At 36.5% G+C, this 24,334-nt stretch overlaps 2 protein-coding genes across 3 annotated transcripts in view; one reads left to right on the top strand and one right to left on the bottom strand.

Moving 5' to 3' along the window:
• Nucleotides 1-3,324, bottom strand: part of taok3a (TAO kinase 3a) — a 67,911-nt gene extending 64,587 nt beyond the window's left edge. The window contains exon 1 of the mRNA XM_038293476.1: nt 3,146-3,324. The gene's annotated coding sequence lies outside the window, so the exon portion shown is untranslated. The remainder of the gene's footprint in view (nt 1-3,145) is intronic.
• Nucleotides 3,325-7,514: 4,190 nt separating this feature from the next.
• Nucleotides 7,515-22,133, top strand: suds3 (SDS3 homolog, SIN3A corepressor complex component). 2 transcript variants are annotated; one of them, XM_038293456.1, is made up of 12 exons: nt 7,515-7,720; nt 9,945-10,014; nt 10,118-10,173; nt 10,780-10,851; nt 14,849-14,868; nt 14,962-15,118; nt 16,874-16,969; nt 17,088-17,149; nt 17,255-17,276; nt 18,672-18,777; nt 19,558-19,642; nt 21,350-22,133. In XM_038293456.1, the coding sequence occupies exons 1-12, from the start codon at nt 7,609-7,611 to the stop codon at nt 21,446-21,448; spliced, it is 957 nt and encodes a 318-aa protein (XP_038149384.1). In that variant the 5' UTR covers nt 7,515-7,608; the 3' UTR covers nt 21,449-22,133. The 2 variants fall into 2 exon arrangements, with proteins under 2 accessions (XP_038149384.1, XP_038149391.1); XM_038293463.1 differs by lacking the exon at nt 7,515-7,720 and adding an exon at nt 9,045-9,181.
• The last annotated feature ends 2,201 nt before the right edge of the window (nt 22,134-24,334 follow it).

Below are 24,334 nucleotides of genomic sequence, written 5' to 3'. Positions count from 1 at the left end.
GCGCATTCAGCGTCTGCTCTGCCAATAATGCAAGCGTAGAAGAAGAAATGTGCTGTTTACCTGTGCAAAGAAAGAAACAACGAAAGAAAAATGTCTGAGGACTTCAGTGTTGAGGAAGAGCATGAGTTCTTTGCCGAGCTGAATGCGCTGGTTTGGTCTGCCGGCTTCCGTAGCGTCGTGAGCGCGCATGTGCGCGCTTCCAGGAAGTCCTATACACTACTGTTTATGCTCTAAAAACATTCTAAATGACTTCGTTTCGAGTAAATTCTGGATGCTACCCACTCAGGACACTTGGAATACATTGGACGAGCAGTATGGAGAAATATTGACACGTTTTTTGTGGACTTTTATGGACCTTTCTGTCTCGGTCACCATAGACCTCCATTATTTGAATGTCAGCAGACAGCAAGAAGCCTCCCAGATCTCCAGGTGCATTTGAGATATCAAAAAAGTACTCCAGAGTGTTGTTCAGCATGGGGGTGAGTAGAAAATGAAGGCTAATTATGTTTTGGGTGTACTATTCCTTTAACTGTCAACCACTCAGCCAGCCAGATTCCACAATGTTCACATGAATAGCACAGAAGCAATGAATAGGATGGTAATATGACAGTAGGGGGTCTGCTGGTGACCACCCCAACCTTATTCACAAAGTGGGCTCTCTGGCACCCTCCATTGATGGCTTGTAGGTGGCTCAACTTTAACCTTTGATGACACTTCTCTCTTGGAGGCATTTAGTTAAACTCTTTTATGGGGCTGATTTTATTTGTTTATTTACTGTTTTCTCTTAAAAGGGAGCAAAAGAAGCAAGTCAGTTTTTCTGACTATGCTTCGAGCAGCAAAAACTAAAGTGTTGGATGTTTAACAAACTTCTAAGGGCTGCTTAATACACTGGGATACAAGAGATGGTTACAGTAAAGACATGATGTGGGTAAAACCAATTTTATCCCTCAGCTCAGAGGACAACATGGTGTTCTTGCTCACCTCATAATGTGTCATGTGTACAAATATATTTTTTCTCAAGTGCTATTAAAGGTCTTAATCAACTTTGAACATGCATGATAAATGGAAATGCATGCATGTATTTCGATTATGCATCCTCATGTTGCAAATTAAGACCTTTTTTTTCTTTAAACTTCTATCTCTTCAATGCATATTTCTCTGTAATCTCAAACAAAAGGCCGCCAAACTCGCAGGGATTAAATTGTTGAAGTGATACATAAGCACCCACTACTTTATATTAAACTGCATAAACAAAAAACAGCAATCTCCAACTGGTGGGCCATTCAAGGCCACATGTCTTCCCTGTCAGTGAATGCACCAAACAGAGATGGGTAGAAATTAAAATGCAAAAAACAAATGAAGGATTTAGCAGTAAAATAACTGCATCAGAACTTTTCCTTTCTATTATCTAAAAATGGAAACACCCCTTATTTAGTAGAAAACAATCTTGTAAGAAATGTGCAACATTTTACTGTATTTAAAGGTTTGCTGGAATGCTTTGGTAAGAAATATCACCCAGTTATTTTCTTACAAGCATTTCAAAAACACAGTTACATATCTAATGTAACAACACAGTAAAAAAAAAGCTTATCATAAGTTGTTCTTAAATCTGAACTGAAATGCTATTATTAATTTGCTAGTTTAAAAAAAATATTAAATAAAAAGAGGCAAAGAATCCCTAATGTGTGCAGTATATTGACATGTATCATGTCTGCAACACCACTACTACGAGAGACACTTATTTGCAAATTACAAGGTCAAGTAATAATCATATGCAGTGAATTGCTCTACATATCCCAAGGAAGTGTGTCACTTTCTGTTCCCACTCTTGGGAGCACAGTTAAAAGGCAGCCAGGAGATATGAGAGGACCCAGATTTGAAAATCTTAACTGGTGCTTCAACAAAAAAAACCTGCAAGGAAAATCAGAAACCTCAAGAGGAAGAAGAAAAGAAAAACACCGTTTCCTGTAAGCTAAGGTAGTGCAGCATCACTTCCAGCTTGCTATACAGTAGCCTCTCATGCAAAAGATCTAGTGACTTGAGTTTAAACTTCTCCTCAACTATTACCCTCCTTTAAGCTATAAGCTGAAAACAATGTTGCTGTAAATGACATGCAGGTGAAAATGTCAATGAAGGATTACAGTTCTCCCTGTGGATTCTTGTCTTTAACTCTTTCTTAAGATAAATCTTTACAAATGACACTCTTTATCTCTCTCTCTCTGATGAGCTCTACTCTCAGAGATGACGTCATGTTGGGTCAGATTGGGTTTTAGTGCTCAGCTCGCTATCTACATCTGCCATTTCCACAGCGTCGTGCCGTTCTGCAAATGTTTGACAAAGCTGAACATTTTAAGCAAACCGTGAGCGCGTGAGAAATAACAAAAATGACGCGCATTTATGTCGCAGACAGAAAATATGTGCTTCTACTGTTATTTAAGAGTGAGCAAAACGAGTCTGCTGCTGAAAATAAAAAAAGGTTGGGGAGGGGGGGTCATGTTGTGGCGGACATTTGTGTCTTTTTTTTTGTGTGATAGTAAAATCTCACAACAAGGCTACAATAGAAGGTACCACAGTGTTTTCTGATGCTACACACTTCCATGACAGCGCTAAAATTACACACAGGACAAGTTCACGCACCCTCCAGTCGCATTGTCGTCTTTCACCCCCCCTCCTCCTCAGCTTTTACACTTCCACTACAACCTGTCACCCGTGGGCTCAGTGTAGCCACCCCTCCTCCTTCCGACAGGAGCAAACACCAAAGCTTCTTCCCTATTCAGTTCTACGTAAAAACAATACATATTTTCGACATTTTTAATACAATTCCAAGCAGGTGCAAGGGAGCGATAATAACAAACACGGTTAAAAAGCTACGCACTTTAAACCTACTGAGCTGATGCTGCTGCGTGTGTGCGTGTTATTACCTGCTCACCATCTCACGACTAGACAAAAAAAACCAAACCAAATCGAAGGGCAATTATCTCCAACTCCAGAGTAGCGCTTATTAAAATCCACTTCTTAACGCTTTATGTAGCTAGGGTAGCTTAGCCGCTGACACGAGAGGAAGTGTCAGTTCAGTTTGAGAGCGCGAGCTGTTTCACTGACAACCGGTGAGAAGATTTAAGACAGGAAAAAAAAAGCCGCTCACCTTTTATGAAAGTCGGTCCCGAGTTGGAAAAAGAGTCAAATAGAAAAAAAGAAGAATGGTATGGTGCTTTTAGTCCGACTTTGAAGATATCTGTGCGACTTGGCGAAGTGCTGTCAGTTCGTCTAGACTTCCTGAATGACGGAGCAGCGGGAGAGCAGAGCAGTTAGTTTGACAGGCGGCCGGAAATAAAGTTGTCTGCTGTTGTGGGGGGGGGGGGCGCTGGAGGATGTGCGCGCTCCAGGCTTTAGCTTTTTTTTCTTAGAGACATTATTTATTTATTCACACAATATTATGCTGATTTATGGCACTTCAACAAAATACAATGCGCATATTTTAGCTGTAATTTGACACCGATTTTGCATTAACGACATATCCAACCCCCCAAGGAAAAAGGAAAAGTAATATAAAGCCTCCATTTTATTTAATTTACTTGTTTATTTTTAGCTAATCATTAAAGATGCACGACCTGAGTCATACTGATTATGTTGCTGCTTCAGTAAAGACAAAATATACTCGAGCTAATGCTGCCATCTAGCGTTGGACCACAGGAGTTGGAGGTCTCCATAACTGAAAGCTACATAAAAGTTAATTTTGATAAAATATAATTTTTTTATTGATGTTTTTGCCTGACAGATATAGAAAAAGCACTTGTTATCTTGTTACAGTCACATGGATCAGAAAAAACATCTTGTGTGCACTTATTAGCAACTGTCGAGTTTATTTTTTAAACAACCATGAAACAAGGCAAAAATAACAATAATAGTAATAAAAAAAGATCAAATAAAAAAGCAGTCCAGCCACAAAGTAAATAAGCCAGACCTACAACATATAACATAGATCACAAAAAAAGACAAGAAAAAGTAAAAAACCCTAGAAAGTCTACCTATTAAAGCAATCGTGTTTATCTAATCAAATATAAGTAGAAGGTTTGAGCTAGGAATGGGCCCCACACCTCATTGAATATGTCTTCCCTCCCAGCCACCCTATAGGTGACCCGCTCATAGCTGGCCATGGAGCTTAGAACCTGTATCCATTCCTTAAACGGGGACTGATTGAGAGATTTCCAGTGGCATAAAATGATCCTGCTAAATTACATTAAATGAAAAATGTATTTCCAACAATTTGCAAAAGTATCAGTACTACTTTTGATTTTTTTGATTTTTATTAAGTGAGCAAATATTTACAAATAATGTGGATTTTTCTTTACAGTGCCAATATATTTGTTTGATAGAATTATACATTTGAATTAATGCTTTTTTTCTTTTTTTCTCTCTAATTAGTAGTTCTCCACCTTCACTGTATAATCCACTAACACTCTGTGTACTGCGTTTCACCCAAAAATTGTTATTTATAATCCATCTAAAAAAAAATGTGTTTGTGAATAATTAATAATAGAAATTAATCTCACATTGGAGAAATTCACCTTTCTTAGTGGGCCGCCATCATGGGGTGGCCAGGGAGCAGTGTGGGGTTAAGGGTCTGGTTCAGAGACCCAGAGCGGCAATCTGTGGGAGTGGGGGTCGAACTCAGGACCTCAGGATTCTAAGCTCTATGCCCTAACCACTAGGCCGCCACTCCAAAAAAAGTGTTTTTGCTCACATCTTTATGATGGGAAATGTTGACAGACTCTAAAATAGTTGTAAAATAAATATTCAGATATCAAACAAAAACAGGATATAGTTTCCTATCCAATTGGTATCCTTGTGTAAAGGAAGTGTTTTTATTTAGTGCATTGGACACTTTTCCCAAGTGTCATTGTTACGGCCCCTGTGGGGGCATAAACATATAGGCAGAAACTGGTAAGTTCTTATAAAATGATTTTTTTGATAACAAGAGGTGCAAGCAATAGACAAACAAAAGCAGGGTGGGTGAGGGTGCTGTGAAAATAACAAAGTTAAATAAAAGAGATCCTCAAAAGGAGGATTATATTGAACTACAGGTTTAAACCAAAAGGGGATTCTTACTAAAAAACAAAGAGAGCACAGCACCCACTACAACTAATGTAACTAACAAAGAAGAAACTCAGTGATGCAATCAGTCCAGACTCTGGCCCTACCTCCACCCTCTTTCTAGCATCAAGCTAGTAAAGATTGCACATAAGCCAAACATAACAAAATACTTGACACAAGCTAAGTACAAACCCCAAATGGGTAACCAAAATGAAGCAAGCTACTCCACTAAACAAACAAGCAGCTGCTAACCAACAATGTTTGATTCACACGAGGCACACAAGTCAACTGGCTGTGACAAGCTGCCTCAATCAACAGGTGAGGATTCCTTATGAGCAGGAGATGATTGCAGGTGGTGATGAGCCATTGGTTAAAGGTGGAACTGAGGGAACCAATGGATGGGACTGAAGTCAGATCCCCAAAAACCAGGAAGTAGGCGGGTCTTTCCACAGGGCCATGCAGCCTACTTAGTAGAGGTGAGAAAGAGGGAAAATAAAGAAAATAAAGGGAAAACACAAATATGACGGCAACAGCCGTAACAGTCATTGACAAGATCCTACTCCAATGTTTTTAAATGTCCTTTACCGAAGTCAGACATATGGATACTAAATTAAGTACACAACAAAGATTTCTCATAATGTGAAACATGTATTGTTCATATTAATGCTCTGACAACAAAAGTATGTTTGTTAGACAGATGGACTCCAAATTTGATTTAGTTTTTTCTGGAAATTGCTGCTTCGTTGTGGTAACAGATCGTTTCATAGAAATTTGCTGATAGGCAGTGAACTAATAGAGCACTAAATGGATTTGTATTAACTTGACCTTTTTCAAGATGACAATAAACTACAATAAAATCCCTTCATTATGGTGTCTTACTGTTGAATTAGCACATTTGTTGGATGTTTAAATGCTATAAACCACATTATTACTTGGCTGTCCTATTCGTATGCATGTTCTTCAGATATTGGACCACTTTTGCCAAAGTTGTTTTAAAGTCACAGTGAAAAAAACTGCCCCACATCGAGTTAAGTATGACTTTATTCTTACAAATACAGAAACAACCAATGCTGTATAAAGTCAAAAGAATGTAAAGAAAAAGATCCAAAAGCAGGAATAGTGTCAATCTAATGCTAGGAATTGTACAGTACCTTCTGCAGCTTATTTCTAGAGATGGAAGTTGTAGTGAGCAGGAGCTTCTTACTGTTGCCAGAAAAGATCATGAGCGGCCAGGAGAATAATAGGCCACAGGTAATTCTCAAAGGAGTGCAGATATAAAAAATACAAATGTACTATGTTTTATTACCTAAAAACAACCTAAATCTTAGTGCTAATTTTAATTTGCTGTGATCTGAGTATGATGCTTTCTGAAAGCTGCTAAATACTCATTCTCCAACTTACATCTTATTATATTTTCCAGAGACATAAAAGAAATTAATATTAATGGCTTACATTCTAAGCATAGAATCATGTTTTACCAAACTTTAAGTTGAATCTTAAATGTCAAATGTATAGAAGCAGCAACATTAATCTCTACTCAAAGGCAGGGATTATAAAGAAAGGAATACAACCAAATAGAAGTCTTAATGTGCACCTTTGTTTTTTTACCCTCTTTACTACAGAGGCAGCTGGCTCAATATTGATGATAAGTCAACCTGAAATAGAAAAGCTTTTGTCATACTGATGTTAGAACTGTTTTATCTGAAGATTAAATGCCACCTTGCTAAAAATGTGAACGTGTGACTTTAAGAAACCATATATCGTTTAAATGCTGAATGTGCCTGTTTTTATGATTACTCAGTCATCTGTAAATGAAAAAATGCACAGCTGCAGCCTATCTATCTATCTATCTATCTATCTATCTATCTATCTATCTATCTATCTATCTATCTATCTATCTATCTATCTATCTATCTATCTATCTATCTATCTATCTATCTATCTATCTATCTATCTATCTATCTATTTTTTTCTTCAAATCCACAGTGAAATATCTATTTGTCTCTCTCTCTTTTTTTTTGCATTCTTTCTTGTTGTAAGTAAATAGTTCTATAAATAGCCTAATAGGAAATGAGGTGCAATGCATAGTAAAATCCAGATCTTACTGTTTGGAATTCAAATTATAGTAAGTGTGTCTGGGGATGTAAATAGTGAAAATACACCCTAATTGTTGGGTTAGGGTTAGGGTTTTTTTTTTTATCTTTAAAACGAGTTGGAGTCCCCAGTTTCTAATGCCAGCAGAAGGAGCACCATTGTTTTTTCACTAGGAGATTATAACACATTTATTACCATAAATAAAAAATATTATTTATCATACATGGGTTGGTATAAAAAACAAATTTTCGTATCATACTTAAAACAATCCTACATTACTTTTTGACAAAAATTGTGTTCAGGCATAAACGTGGACAGCCTGGTATAAAGAGGTCCTGCCAGTTGTAGGCGCAGTTTCAAGCAGCCTGCAAAACACAAATCAATTGTTTATTTCATGTTTGTTTACATCCTAACGGATAAATGGCTTCCACTTTGATTTCCCCCATGGTGGGTTATTACAACGACGAAGAGGAGCTGGATAGCGTGGATGAGGACGATGACCGGAGTTTTAGAGGAAGAGACTCGGAGGAAGGTAATTGAAGAAATCCTCAGCAACACATTAACTGTCGGGCTCCGTCTACTCTTTGGAGAAGAAACGGAAATGAGTAGTTGCAGTAATATAGCTATAACAATGTCAAAGAATGCGTTTTAACATTATGCTCTTGATGTTATATATATTATTTTACATATAATATTCTAATTTAGGTTCAACTTCTGCCTTTAATTCCGTAACTAATACATCAACATCAATGTGTTTTTAGGCTAACCCGCTAGCGTGTCTTTCTAAAGATAGACTCCTCCCAGATGATTATTAGCTACTTAAAGTGGGTGGCTTGTCTGAGACCATTTTCTTTCAACAAAATATAATCTATACACGATTGTATGGCTGAAAAACACATTTAGGGGATTTCGACTGTGAGCATGTAGATGGTTTCTAAATAGTAACAGATTAAGTTTGTGTATTTCACCTTTTTAGAGATCCAAATCAAAATATTAAGATTAAACATCAAATATTTGGATTAATGTGCTGATTCTTTTTTTTGTTTTTTTTTTTTTGTTACATATTTAAGGGATAGTAAAGGTCGATCTTAAATCCGACTAATACTGAGGAAAAAATAAGATTAGTCGCTTCGGTACAGAAACTTAAGAGTTTTGTTTTTGTTTCTTCCGATAAAGGAAGAACTGACTGTCGTTTTATTTATAATCTAGTAACAAATAGTGGCTTTTACCTGACTGATTTCTAGCTCTGACAGGTATGTAAGACCCCCCCCCCCCCCCCCCCCCCGCAAAGAAACGCACCAAAAAACAAGGAGAAACAATTGCACCATTTTAATAAAGACAGGATGAATTAAACCAGTATCCATTTTTTATTTAACTCATAAGTGGTTGGTGTAGATCTATGCATGCATAAACAGAAAATGTCAATAATTTTGCCTTAACTGATAGATTTTGTTTTGTAATTGATGGAACTATATTGTGATCATACTTTAGATTCTTATTATATTTAGATGAATGATTCTGATATCTCTCCTGCTAATCAGTTTTGCCATAAATGTACAGTAATGAATATATTTTCTTTAATTTACTGTTATTATTTTATGTATGTTTCTCTTAAAATGTATTTTGTTTAAAGCTCATTTGTTTGTCTGCCTTGTGGTTACTGTTGCCCTGACATAATTATAAGATCATTCATTGTGAGGGAAAGTTAGGGTAAGTCTGGAAATCTGGAAGTTAACCTCATCTACGGTTATGACTATTATTAATCCATAGCTTTTATTGATAAACGCCGCTAATTAGCCAGCCAGCGAGCTCGTGACGTTAGCTGCGGGCGCTGACAGGTTGGCCCTGCCTGGCTGCCTGCTTGCTGCCTGTCTGTCTGCCTGCTGTGTCCACTGCTGTGCCCTTTCCACGCTCCTCAGTCAGACCAGGCGGATTGCGGTGAATCTATTAAAGAAAGGCGAGGAGTAAAACAGGGCGATGACAACACTACAAGGTTTGCTATCCAGCTGACGCTGACATTCAGAGCAAAAATCCTGCTTTATTTCATGTTGTTTTGCTCTTCCTGGTGTGTTTTTGATGTCCTTGTGAGCTACCAGCCGGGGTTCCTCTCCCTAACAGCAGAGCTAACTTCAGCTAGCACACTATTGCTAACTGAAAATGAAACTTGCCGTGTCAGCTTAACTCGGGCCTTTCTTTTCTTTCTCGTTTATTTCAGTTCTTCCAAATAATAAAAAAGAAGCTCTAGTTCGGGTTTTAGGTATAAACTTCGCTTCCGACTTTGACACGTCGTTTAGCATCGATGTTAGCTTTCTATTGGGAGAGTTACCGCAAGTAGAACCAGAATTGGCTGATTAATCATCTCATGCGGCTAATGTTGAAAGTTTAATTTGCACACTGGCTAACAGAGAGTTTTATTAATTGTATCAATGGTTCATTTTGATTAAACTTACTAAATGACGCTGCAGGATGTATCCACGTTGACATTAGCCGAACTTCTGCCCGTGTTATAGGACATACTGTATGTGGATTTATGATCAACAATTCAAACACATCGCAGGGCATCACAAGAACAGTGATCACCATTACCTCACTACTGCCAAGCACGTCCTTTGATGCGCAGGATTTTTTTCCTGTTTGCAGAGGATCATTATCAACCTTTCTTATGGCTGCCAAAAAAAAAAACCTCTTTAAATATATGTGTGAAAGTTTTATCTTGGAGGGATTGGAATTTAAACCCCTGCTATTCCTGTTTCCAGACACTGAAGATGCAAGTGAGACAGATCTTGCCAAACATGATGAGGAGGACTATGTTGAAATTAAGGAACAGTAAGTTGTTCTTTCTTTTTTTTATTTTCTAATTATGAATCAGACTTTCTAATTGCTGTTCCCGTTCCCTGATTGTGATTTTTTATTGTTTATTTATTTCCAGAATGTATCAGGATAAACTGGCCTCATTAAAAAGACAGCTGCAGCAACTACAAGAAGGTAATAAATGTTTTGTTTTTAGTAAATGTCAAATAAAGGACGTATTTTAGATGGTGCTTTTTGTGACTTGGTAATAATGTCTCCAAAAAGAGTTTAATAATTGTCATTTTTGTCACAAAGTTTAAGAGAAACATACAGCCACGTCATAAATGATGAAATCCAGTCTGTCTTTTGTTTACGGATTCGCTTTGTTTCTCAGCTGCTGGCTGTGCTGTTTCCAGTTCTGTTGCACCATTAGCTGCTCCCACTGGGCCTTTTTGGCTCAGGCTGATGTGGATGGTGAAAACTGTTGTCTAATATAATTTGCTTTGTGCATCAATATGTGACTCCAGTGTCAGAGTAATCTCGGATATAGTGTGGGTGGATGCAGAGAGTCGCTGCCGTTATAATATGGCTTATGGTGACTAATGTGCAAACCCTTTCAGTATGTCAGAAACATTGCAAGACTTGACAAAATCCTAGGTTAAACAGTGAGATTAGTGATTTATTATTTTATTACACTCTGAAATGTTGGAATTATTCCTCCTGTGGAAAGAATCAATTTAAACAGCCAGTTAGACATGGACACAAACAAAAAGACTTAAGTTCTGATTTTTGTTCTTGCAGGCACCCTGCAGGAATATCAGAAGAGGATGAAGAAGCTGGACCAGCAGTACAAAGAGAGGCTCCGAAATGCTGGCAAGAACATGCTTTGTTGACTTAATTAATGCATTTGTGTTAAGAGTAGGTTACTGCAAGTTCCAGAGTATTCTATAATAAAGCAGTTACACTGGCCGTCATCCAGTCATGTTAAAGTAAAATAGGATGAGTTTTATCTTTAAAAAGGTGGCAGTAGAGTGAAATGGTCAGAGCGATCAAAGCTGAACCATTAGCTGTTATCAGTGTAAACAAAGACACTAACTACCAGGGAACCTTGGCTAATACTCACACTGAAATTTATAATATTCATCAGATTTACTGGCTTTATTTTTAACTAACATACATGCCATAACTCAAACTTCATTTGATGTCAATTAGATGGTGGAACCCTGCATCTGGGGTAGGCCCAGTCTGATGAGTTATAATTGTATTGGTAAGAAATGGTACCTTTATGTAGGCCCTAATAATCACTTTTCCTTTTTCCAAAATACCACTAATTTTGTTAAATCCTGCTTTTTCTTTCCTCAATTCCCCATTTTCCTTTTAACCATATTCATGAACCTGAAAAATACCTGAAAAATTTGTGGTTTTAAAGTTACTAAAAAGTGTTTAGCAAATGGCCCCCAAATTCAAAACATATTGACTTGTTTCATTTTCAGAAATAAATAGTTGGGATTTTGCAGAATCTTACATGCTTTTGCAAGTTATTTAAAAATATTTAGTATTTACCCTTTTATTTATCTGTTTTCATAGAACAGAAATTATTGTTTGTGTGTATAACATAATCTCACATGAAAATGTGTCCTATTATAAAAATACTTTAGAGTTGAAAATAGAAATGTCTCATAAAGATGCATAGAAACCTACAAACTAACACTTTGTCCACATTTGCCTGTTAAACTGGATCCAAGCCCAAAATCAGAATTAATGTGCGTTAAATAAACTCACGCCTCGCTTGTGCTGATGTATTTAAATGCTGAAGAGTTCATACCTAGCGCTAGCTTGCTACTTTTCCCTGTTTGTGATGTGACTCTGACCAGAGGTGGTCATCACATATATTATTACGTGTCCAATCAATCATTTGCTGATAAGAGTTGCTCCTCAGATGAATAAAATCTCTTGAGGATTGTTCTGCCTTCAAATTAGTTCCAGGTTTCACATTTGTTTAGATTTTTTTTGGACTTTATTCTTTCTAATTGCCACTTCTCCATGGCTGACCTGAGCCTGTCCCACGTAGCTAGGTAACGGTAGATGGAGGCTTTTGCAGTGGACAAAATACCTCAGAAATTACCTTTTCGTTCAGGTCTCGTTTAGGTAAACCCTCTGAGGTTCCATCTTTTGTACTAGATTCCATTTTATTTGCTAAATTCTGCGATTCTGTCCTCGTTTTCCGGCTCGTGGAAATCATATGGTCTAACCTTTATGTTAGACTAAATTAACAGGGGATCAATGGTTCGTGATCAGATCCATTTTTACCATTAAGCCATCATTAAAAAGCAAACCCCACCAAATGATGCGGCCAGAATAGAATCAGAAAGAAATTACAAGTTCAAATGATTTTTGTTTTAAAGAGAAAATCATGGCAGCTTCTTGTGCATCAAAATACGTTTACCATGATGGGATCTCACACATTGAAAACTTACCGTGGATGACTAATTTTATTATCTTTTTTTGGATCAATGTTAGCTAATTTCTTTTAAATTATCCACACTGCTTATTTTATTAGGATGCTTAAAAAATAAGTATTTATAAAAGTCCTTATATGGCAAGCTAATTTTTGTTCTTTTTTTTTGGTAAGTGTTATGAGTCTATCAAACGTCTGTTTTTATTAAAATCCTTAGTCCAAATTAATATTGAAGTAGTTGTTTTTCTCCAAGTGAGTTTTTTTTTTTTCATAAATGGTCTTCTTCCCAAGAGCTAAAATATCTTTTTAACAGTAAATTTGTAAGATCTTCATCGGTTGAATGCTAACAGCTAGCCAGACATCTTATCTTTCAAGATGTTTTTGCTTTTATTTTAGCTTCAAACTAAAATGAAACTGTTGTAACTTGATGCCATTTTCCTAGCTGAACGTCAGCCTTGCCATAAAAAAGCTCCTGGTTGAGGCTGTCGGTTGCATCAGTCTGCCTCATCACCTGTTTGCTCTCTGACCCACAGAGGTCTGGTTCTGTTAAAAAAAAATTATTGAAGATGTTATTCGACTTAAGAAAAAAGTGAAATATTTCCTGGTGTCATGTGGGTGTCTAGCTGTTTAGTATCTAGTTATAAAATTATCCATATTATAGATAGAAGTATTTTTAGTGTGAGTTTAACTAATTTGAGCTAGACAATACTTTTCTGTATTGAGCTCTCTGAGAGTTTATGTTTTCCAAAAAACATCTGCCTACTAATATTACCTACTACCAGTAATGCCTCCATAGAAACTATCTCAAGAAAAGCTGGTCTTCCTGAGACCCCTGTCATCTGTTATCTTTTTATTTTGTGTCATTGCTGAAGACACAGTGCAATCATACACACAACAAAAATAAAAATGCAGCACTTTTGCTTTTGCTCCCATTTCTTAGGCGATGAGGTCTAAGACCTAAAACTTTTTTTCCACATACACAATATAGAAATTTTCCTCAAATATTGCTCACAGACCACAAATCTGTGATGGTGAGCACTTCTCCTTCGTTGAGATAATCTATTTCACCTCACAGGTGTGCAGTATTAAGATGCAGATTAGACACCATGATTGGCGCCCAGGTTTGCCATAGACTGCCCACAATAAAAGGCCACTCTGAAAGGTACACTTTAGTTTTATATGTGTTGCACTGCCTCAGTTAGTTGTGGCCTGTGGAATGTTGGTACTCTGCTCTTCTGTGGCTGTGTGAGGTTGCTGGATATTGGCAGAAACTGATACATGCTGTCCTATATGCTGATCCAGAGCATCCAAAACACGCTCAGTGGGTGAGATGTCCAGTGAGTATGCAGGCCGTGCAAGAACTGGGATATTTTAGACTTCCAAGAATTGTGTACAGATCCCTGCAACATGGGGCCATGCATTATCCTGCTACAACATAAGGCTATGTTAAGTGGTGTTTGGCACAACTATGGTCCTCAGGACGTCGTCACAGTATCTCTGTGCATTCGAAATTCCATCAATAAAATGGACCTTTGTTCTTCCTCTATAACAGACCCATAACATAACCCCACCGGCACCAAGGGCAACTCGATCCACAACATTAATATGAGAACACCGCTTACCCACATGACGCCACACACTCTGTCATCTAAAAAATATATATATAGAGAGCAAAACCAAAAGTATTGAGTTTATATTTTTGTTGATTATATTTGTCAAAGCATTAGAGAAGGACTGCTTTGGTGTGGTATTTGGTAGTCACATTAAAGTCTCTGTTCACTTCTGATTTAGATTTTATTACTTGGACTAAGAGCAATGGGGACGATGCTATAGTGTGGGTTAGTTCCAATGCTCAGCAATGGCATATTTTCCTGATAGGAAGCAGCCCAGTCAATAAAGAGTGAGGAACAAAATCGGCAAAGATTCAATTTTAGCTCTTTTGTTACAAAAACGAGTAGGTGGGAGGATGTATAATGTGCATAGATCTATATTTTTTGTCTATTTCTCTGCGCGTGTGTGTGGTGCTTTTTTGCCATTAAAAAAAAAAATGGTATCCACCTATTCGTATATGAACTTTTAATGAAAACAGGCCACAGTAGAAGTATTTTACATTTGGATAAAAGAGGTTTTGATGTTTGTCCCAGAAAGGATTGGATGCCCATCCTTTATGCAAATCAGAAAGTCTTTATGAGGAAAATGTAGTAACACCAACTACTGGCTCATTTAATCATTCCTTCTTATGGCAATAAAGTCAGGCCTTTTAAAGGCCTGCTTATGAATTCGCTTTAAAGGAAAAAATTATTAATATTTCACAACGTGACAATCAAAAAAAATAATGCCTTGGACATAGCTTGAAGTCAGGATAATATCATGTGTCTTTAGATTAAGTAATATCTTATTATTTCTTCACAGATTTGTTTCTTCACCTTGAGGTAAGCACTTTTAATAAGCCTAATAAATGATGTGTACATCTCTCTTTTTACTGCAAATAAAAGGCAAACATGGTGGCTTTTTATTTTCTACAGACGGAGCAGGTGGAGAGGAACTACATAAAAGAGAAGAAGGCAGCAGTGAAGGAGTTTGATGATAAAAAGGTCGAACTGAAGGAAAACCTAATCGCAGAGCTGGAGGAAAAAAAAAAGATGATTGAAAATGAGAAGTTAACAATGGAGCTAACGGGTGGTAAGGAAAAGCAAAGATGATTTTTAGTTCTGATCTGCAGAACAGAATGACTGGGATAATATTAAACAGATGGACCGATTTATCTGGTTTAAGGTTGGAATTTTACACAGATGTGAGATTTGTTTCTTTTATTGATTTTAAGACTGAATGGGCTTTTTATTCCAGATAAGAACTTTTTTTTTTTTGTATGATTTAGTAATGTCAGTTTTTTTTTTTTTTCAGCAAAACAACCATCTGTTGTGCTAAATGGAGAACAGAAGAACTGACATTAATTTTCTGTTAATTTATAATTTTAAAATCATCAAAAACAATTGTGGTCTGCATAATTATTTTAATCTTTTATAAATGTAAAAACTGAAGTTGTTGGAGAATTGATGCACTGCTTGACTGTTTTATTTTATAGTGCAAATCATTTAAGTTAAACAAATCCCCCCCCCCGGTAAAACTTTTAACCTTGTGAAGACTTACTTTTGGGGTTATTTTTCCTGGTCTTGGCTTTTCAGCTTGAGATCTTCAGTTTTCTTCATTTTAAGTATTTTGAAAAACTTGACAAAACATGTATTTTGGATGTCATCCCTAAAATCTCTCCTTTTGTATTTTATTTTGCAACTATCAGTCTATTTCATGGCAGACATCTTGACTTGAGAGTGAAAACACTGATTTACCGGGGGATGCGTTTTAAAGATGCGTTGAAAACATTATATAGATTTAGGACCAGTATGAATGAAGAACAATTCTTTCCCTGATACCTGTTGTAAATAATTTCTAGTTGTGATCACTAACATTTGTTTTTTAGGCCCTTCTATCTAACTACAGTGTTATCTATCTAACACCAAGGTTACTTCATTTAAACACCTTTTTTTAAGGCAAAACTGCTCTTTGATGCAAGAAAGGGAGGAACTAGGATGAGATTCTTACTCTATAAGACTTCATATGGAAATACTAAGGTTTTACTCCAGTGGAACCTGGTAGCTTCCTAATTTTCCATGTTGTATTTGTGTGTTTTTTAGGACTAAAATAATTTTAGTCTAATTCTAATTCTTGTTATTAAGTGAATGGTATATCCTTCAATTAGCTGATGAGCATAAAATTAGCAACCAGCGGGGGAGGGGCCGCACTGTGTTGCTTTCTGAAGACTGACCAAAGTCTGAAAAATGAAACCATAAGAAAGTAGAACAGAAGGTTTCAAACTGAAAGCTTTTTAAAACCACTCCTATATCTCGCTCCTTTAATACTACAGTTTAAATCTATTTATTTTCTTATAATATAGGCTTCATCCAAGTTTTAAAATCTGTTTTTCAAAAATTCTTCCTGAATTTATTTGTCAGAATTTGTCAGCTATAATAGTGGGAATTAATTGTATTCCTCAAAATAAATGCAAAAAGACAAAGTATTTAATTTGAACTTGAAAAACGTATTACCATAGATTTGTAGGCGTATTAGTAGATGGATTGAAGGATTAAATAATTACCTTTTTATCCACTTTCAAGACACATTGCATTTCATTCCAATACAGTAGCAGCTTGTAGAAAGGAGGTTTCAGCAAATGTCCTATTCCTTTAGGTTATTTTAGATCAGTAATACGGAAAGTAGGTCAGACTCTTCCTTACAGCATGGTTTCACGTTATCGAAAATAGATTAATCCGATAGAAGCTCAAATGTCTGATGTTTCTACTTCTCTGCATTGACGACAAATAGAAGACTTTTAAGATTTATACCCATTTTATAGCATCCTGTTTTTGCTGTCATCGACAGACTCCATGGAGGTAAAGCCCATCATGACCAGGAAGCTGAGGAGACGACCCAATGACCCAGTCCCAATACCAGACAAGCGAAGAAAACCAGCACCAGATATCCTTCACATGAACTTTATGTATTCAGCTACTCCTGAATAGCAGCGAATGTATGAACAGTCACTGTGTAGCCCTGTCCTTAAAATGCATAAAGTGTCTACCTTGACTCTTCAAACCTCAGCTAAATTATTTATTAACAGATGAGCAGATAATGGAAGACCTAAGAACACTAAATAAGGTGTGTGTCTGTTTTTACACAGTTATCTAAACCTCTTAACTAATGTTACTTCTTTGTAAAGCTGCTTTTTAAAGATATTGATTATTACTATTCTTGTTTTCACAGCTAAAGTCACCAAAACGACCAGGTATGTCTGAGCTCGCCCTAAGAATCTACTATTGATTAAAAAAGATTTAATTTTAGGATCTGCGTTTAACTCTGGGACATACAGGCTTAGTAAAAGACATGAGCCCACCTCAAAGATTTTTTCTGTTGTTCCTTTCTAGTCATAGTTGCCTCTTTTTAGTTTAAACACATAAAAAAGAAGAACAATTCAATTAAGACAAAACAGAATTTTCAATGAGATTTTAAAATCATTTGAAGAATTGTTTTAATTCAGCCACATAGAGTTTTTCTTGTCTTTTTTTAATGATGGGCATATTTAAAGTCATAATCAACCATCGCAGTCTTGCGTTTGTCTGGACTGACTCTAGAAGAAAGTAATCATTCGGTTGAAGAGTCGGTTGCATATTTTTATTTAGTTTTATCCTGCTGCATAGCCCAGAGTGATTCTGAGCTTCAAGACATAGGATGTTGTTTTCAAGGATTTCCTGGTAGAGTGCAGAATCCATTTTGGACAGACAAATGGTTGCAGAGTCTCTGCAACCATCTCTGCAACACGTCAGACAGTCGCAAACCCGCGCAGACAAAAAGCAGCTGTGATTGGTCCTTGGTATGCCTTTATCTCTGTAGTCCTTCTTGATTTGGTGCCGGGGCGTGCCATTTTTAAAAAACGCGGAGTAAGAAGTTCTTGTGACCATGCGCTGAAGTTCTCATGAGTTCTCGAATAGGCTCCCCCTAGCGTTTTGGCGGGAAACTGCTGTGCGCCCCTAGAAATTCCAGACCGACGTTGCAAAAGCATACCAGCAAAACTGCTTCGCGACCAAGCGCAAGCGACATTTGATGTTTGCGGTTGCAGAAGTATAATCCGCCCTTAATACTGACTTTGATAACAGATGATCTGCATGAACTTTCTCTGATCCCCTCATAGTCTACTTACTGTACTGAAATATAGCTTTTAAACGTTCATGCCCCTTAAAAGGAGTTATTTGTTTTGTTCAGAAGGGGATTATTTGTCATAATTCAGAAGCAATAACTAGCTCAAACGGGGAATTGTAAAAACAAAGTAAAACTGTGGAGTAGTATGAAGTGCATGGAAACTTTCATTCAATTCTTCTGAAATAAGCACAATATTTTAGGAACGTTATGACTCGCCGTAGATAATCATAAAAAAAGACTTTGCTATGAAGAAAAGTAAAAGCTATGGTCGGGTACAGCGCTGTCAGTTGGTTGATGTAAGGGGATTAAATGGCAAAACCAAGACCTAATTTAGAGATTTGACCTGTGAATAATTGAAGAGTTATTATTGAAGTGGCATCATATGAAATCTATATAGCTCTAGAACAACCAGATGTACAAATTAACTGTTCATATAAAAGGTTTATGCGTAATGTTAATGACATGAGTTTGTCTCTGTGTTCAGTGTCTCCTTCATCTCCTGAGCACGTCCCCTCTGCTCCCATGGAGAACTCCTCGCAGAGGTACGAGGCCCGCATTGAAGAGGGGAAACTTTTCTACGATAAAAGATGGTAAGATTTTATTAGTTCGCTTTTTTTTTAAAGTAATACTGTGGCAGTTATATCTGCCACCACTAGGTGGCCCCATTGTCACGTGTTTAATGTCTTTAGTCAGTAGTACATTTTTTCTAGCTGCTGAAAAACATCATCAGTTTTCCACTGATTGTATATCAACACTTGAATCAAACATTAAACCGTCCTCTTGGGCTGTGTGGCTGCATAGGAACCAGAACTGCATCTCCTTTGACTCATATGTAAAGATAAGAAGAATCCTTCACCAGAAGCAGCCTTGACACCCTTCTGTTTGAAAGCGTAGGTCTGAATCAGAAATGTCAGGACATCTATTGGTTTCAAAGGGGGAGAAAATAATAGAATTCTGTCCTATTAGCTGCCGGCCTAGACGCAGAAAGTTGAGAGGAGCAAGTTGCGAGGTGCGTGCTGTGTTCTTTTGAAGGCAAAGTCTCATTTATTCCCTGGCTAAAAGAAGACGCTGTCGCCAGAGAGCCTTCTCAAAGTGCCACAGGGGAGACGCATGTATCATTATTCCTCAGTGGAGGCTTAATGATCAAATATTAGTGCCAATCCATTCTTTTTGCTTTGGTTTGTCCTTTGACTTATTGGAGTCTTTAGAAGAAATACCAAGACTTTGTTTGGATGTTTCAATCCAATTATATGCTCAGTTCCATCTTAGGTGAAATGGGGTTTATTCAGCTTGGGGAAGCTAGCTTTTTGCTGTCTCCTTTATGCTCTATGAATAAGATGCATTTACTTTTGTTTTCCTCTTGACTGCAGGTACCATAAGAGTCAAGCCATTTACCTGGAATCAAAGGATAACACAAAGATTAGCTGTGTCATCAGCTCAGTCGGGACCAACGAGGTGATTATTAACTCTTTGCTGACCCCACAGTTTATCCTTTGGTCTCTGAAACCTGTTTATTACCAGAATGACTTAACCTCCTCAGTCTTTTACAAACAAGTCAGTGTTATCAATGAAATGTACTTATCGGCAGGCTTTTGTAATTAAGTTCAAATGCATAGAGAGAAAGTTGTTAATCTTGTAAAGTTGGAGTTTATTGAACGTTAGCAGCTGATGAAATGCTTCTATGCTGTTCTTTAGGACTGATTGGAGCTATAGACCATAAATGAAGGGGAAACATTTGAAATAAACTTATTAAACTGGGGAGAAAAGCATTATCATCATTATCAGCTGATAAGTTAAAATATTTGCTTTGCTTAAACTTACATATGTTGATTAGAAACAGCAACTTAGTTCTAAGGTTGTTTATTGACCATTTCTCCATTTCACAAAGCAAATTTAGACACATTGTTGTTTTTTGGGGTGTCCCAATGTGATATTGAAATCAGCCCAATATAAATAAAAAAAAGATCAGATTATATCAGCCTGCACCTAAATTTTCTATTAGCATAATGATAAAAACACTTAGCTTCTGTCTAAAGTCACTGTAGTTTAATAATCAATGGGTCAGCTGTTCTCATATCTAATGTTATTGACTATTTTTATGTTTCACTAATATCATTTTTTTATTCCGCTTAACAGAATAGGTAATAAAAGGATGTATGAATTGTACCTGATATTCATGGGGTTAATATTGGTATTGGTCATTTCTCACAGGTGCAGTATTGGTATCAGAAACCAAATATTTGTACATCTCTAGCTTTTTTTTAAATCAATAACTTACTTTTTAGCTCTTTCCTAATATCAGAAGAATCCTGTTTTCTTTGTTAAAAAAATATTATCTATAGTCAGAATTGAAAAATAAAGTACATCCATATATGTCAAAGATTTTGCAACGTAACATAAAACAGTAGATTTGATTTTTACTGGAATCAGATTTTTAAGTAGTCTAATCTCATATGCACACAAACTACTTCACCGAAATATAGTTTTGACACTGAACAGGCCAACAGCCTTTTTTTCTTCACTATTTTGTGCCATATTATCGTAGTTGCATCCTCTAACCATAAGAAGAATTTCCTGTTTCTTCTGTAAAGGTTTGTTTGAGGTTGATCTGCCTGTCTAGGAAATAAAGAACTTTATGTTTCAAATGCATGAGCAGCAATAACTGTTTGATTAATGACATTACTGTTTTCTTTCTGCTTTAATATTTTATTAACCCACATCCACATACAAGCTCTTAACCAAAACACCTGCTTTTAGACACAATGGTTTTGCTAAAACCTTAAAGTACTGCATTTGATAAATAGCATCTGGCTTATATTTTCCGTCTAAAAGTCTAAGAAAGTGGTTAAAATGGACGTAGTTATTCCCATAACTGTAAAGGGTATTTTAGCGTTGTTATAGCTTTCAGTAACCTCTGCAGTTGTGGAATCTGTTGTCTTTATGCTTTCAAGGTAAAATTCAGCATCATTAAACCTAGACCTGTTTTATCCTTATTGCTTGTAATAACTTAATTCACATGCAGTTACATAACAGCTAAACAAAACATATTTCACATGTACGAATCAGAACACATCAGTGCAAAGTCCACAATTTCTGGTCGTCTGAATCTTTAGTCATGATATCTTTAAATAACAGATTGTCGTCTAATGTTTGTTTGCCCAGATTTGGGTGAGGAAGACGAGCGACAGTACAAAGATGAGGATCTACCTAGGACAGCTGCAGAGAGGAACATTTGTCATCCGCCGACGATCTGCTGCGTGAAGCGTTCCTCTGCGCCCAACCCAACCCCATCTGTTCATTTATCTGTCCAGCCGTTTAACCAACAACTCACTCACTCATCCATCGTCTCCCTCAGTTCTTCACGTTCAGTTTTACCATGTGGCCTTTTGTTCCTCTAACGTTTTCATTTACATTACCCCTTGGTTCTTAATAAAAGATGAAGGCAGGGTTTCAGCTCTATTTATTTGCCAGCATCATTCATATGCAAGTGGACTTCCTGTTCTCCTGTATGTTTTTGCCACAAGTCTGGGATTGTTGCTGCTTTGCATGCAAATATGACTTCTTTACAGTTGAAATTGTCTGAAATCGGATCTTGTTTGCAAACTGAATCTGTTGGATTTAGTTTAAAAGAGAAAGTTGTTAAAAACGTAAAGAACTACTTGTTTGGAATGACTGAACCTCTAAATTCAGCTTTTTCAGTAATTGGAACTTATGGAGAGAAAACTCTTCTGTACAGATAACTTCAGTATAAATGAGACGTTACATCATCATGTATATTAGAACTATCATCTTTTTTGTTGTTGTTGTACATTTTGTTTGTTTTATTTTGTCATTTGATGCCACCTTTTCTGTATGTAACAGTGGAAGGGCTCCGCTCTGTTGGCATGTGTTTTGTTTAACTTTTTCATTTTATTAAAATCTTTTAGCTTTGTATTCACTTTAAAAAGGGTCTCTTATTTGTTAACTTTGCAGTAATCCTTCAGGGTTTTTCTGTAAACAGACAAAGAATGCAAGAACATTCTACTACTTCAGTTGGAGATGTTAACACTGACTCTTTATTATGTATCCTCAGCAATATCAGACATTAACTTTAAATCAGATTTGACCATTTTTAGGTCTAGATATGACATTACCTGATAATAGAATGGGGGGGAAAGAAAGAAGAGGATTTTAAGAGTATTTTCAATTTGTGTCAGACAATAAGGTTTTTTAGTATTTCAGGAACTGATGGTTTACTAGAAATTTCATCAAAATGGTCGAAAAAACAAAACTATCTGGCAAGTGACATTTGTGTGGAACAGAATGGGCAGATTGGGTTGAAAGTATAAAAGCCTAAATGTCACCCCTTCCTCCCTAGTTGGTGTTGGGATTCCACCTCAGAATGCACATCTCATCCATTCTTCTGCTACCGTACTCTTAATTTTGTGGAAAACATGTTTACATTCTTAAATGTTTCTATAAGGAAACAGGCCACAGTAGCAGCAGACCCCTCCAAGTATTGACTAAGAAAATCCAACTAAAGCAACAGTTATCGCTGCCCAATATCATCTGGGAAAAAGGTATTCAACTATTCACTACAGTTAAATACATTAAGATAGATGGATTTTATTCAGTAGGCATTTTATTTAATCTTTGCAAAGAGAAAACAAGACATACAGCCCCTATTGCATGGAGTTCAGCCCTGACTAGACAAGAGTGTCTCTTTGTAATTAAGCCTGCAGAAAAGCTGTGAAGGTCTCCACACATCTCTACTCAAAATAAAAAAAACAGTGTGGAGAGTCTGAATATTATGAGAACTACCTGGTTTTATCCCAAACACTCCCTAATAGAATAAACAACCCTCTCTTTCTTAGACACGTTATGGCCATGCAGATCTGAGGCCTGAATGAATAATACTCAGTACTCATAAATCTATATTTATATATATACCTACATAAATATATTATAAAAGATTTTTTTTTTCCCAGCACACCAAAAATAAGGAATATAACAGATTGAACAAAATGCTGACTCCATCTTTGCTAGACTGTAGAATCAACATTTGCTATAGAAAAAAACTGACCGTATGGCTCCACAGGGTTTCACCAACAATTAGGTTTGTGGTGTATTATTATGGGGATATTTTGTTGACTCTTGGTGCCAGATATGTATCGCTGAACTCTGACTGTCGGTCCCTTTACAACCTGTTATAAACCGGTGAAACGAGACTTATTGGGCTTCTGAGATGATTTTGTTTAAAAGGCAAACAATTCAGAATGTTGAGCAGTTTAAATTTCCGCCATCTGAATAACGTGTGGAAATTACTTAAACTTCTCATTTGAACATACGAGTCACCAGGGGCACATCTTCAAAAGCACTGAAATCCATTTATCACTTGGAGTTTCTTGTGGTTTAATTCCTTTTTCTTCTAGAACAATGATTCATTAATGATTGATAATATTGTATCTTCACTAAAGTATGTGTATACTTATTATTCAGAACCTTCTGATCCAGTATGGCATAAATGTAGTATTTTGTTTCAAACATAAAAACCATAAAAGGACATGAACTATTTCAGAACATGTAAAATAGAAAACTCGCCTCTTATGAAGTTTAATTGAAGTTTCCATTCATCCAGGCATAAAAGCTTTATTCCTAGAAAAAAGGCTTTCTATATGGAAAACCTGACTACCGTAAAAATACTTTTCATCCGTTAAGTATGTAAAGTAAATGGTATGCCAGGAAAGTGGAGTTTTAACAAATTAATGAATAAACTGAGTTTGTGTTTTTAGAAATGTCTGGTTATTTCACAATTGGTGTTAACTTTAAAATCCTTATTTCTAGTAAGATCTTGTAAAACAGAGCTCAGTGGTTCCTTTAAACAATAGGTATTTTTCAGTAGCTATTCTTGGAGTAATTTACTTTATGTTTTACTGGGGATACATTTTTAGCTCTCATTAGGATGCAGTTATCACTCTTGGAGCTCTGTCTGGGGATTTAGCAGCTTCTATGCGCCTGCGTCTTGCTCCTAAATGCTTTACTACATTTACAAGCAGTTTTCTATATCTACAATATATTATGTGTTGTGCCATTTTTTTCTGAAAATAGCTGCTCTGCAATATTTATGTGGTCCTTCCCTCAATTTTCTTAGAAATTGGTCTAAATACG

The sequence above is a fragment of the Cyprinodon tularosa genome, unplaced genomic scaffold, assembly GCF_016077235.1.
Source record: "Cyprinodon tularosa strain WSP-4 unplaced genomic scaffold, ASM1607723v1 ctg109, whole genome shotgun sequence".
Classification (NCBI taxonomy): domain Eukaryota; kingdom Metazoa; phylum Chordata; class Actinopteri; order Cyprinodontiformes; family Cyprinodontidae; genus Cyprinodon; species Cyprinodon tularosa.
Note: the sequence above shows the minus strand (reverse complement) of the source record. Positions and strands in the feature narration are given on the sequence as shown.

Coding starts and splice junctions, on each gene's coding strand:
- suds3 (XM_038293456.1), top strand. CDS start 7,609: ATGGCTTCCACTTTGATTTCCCCCATGGTGGGTTATTACAACGACGAA. Junction 7,721..9,944: donor AGGAAGAGACTCGGAGGAAG/GTAATTGAAGAA, acceptor TCCTGTTTCCAG/ACACTGAAGATGCAAGTGAG. Junction 15,119..16,873: donor AACAATGGAGCTAACGGGTG/GTAAGGAAAAGC, acceptor TGTCATCGACAG/ACTCCATGGAGGTAAAGCCC.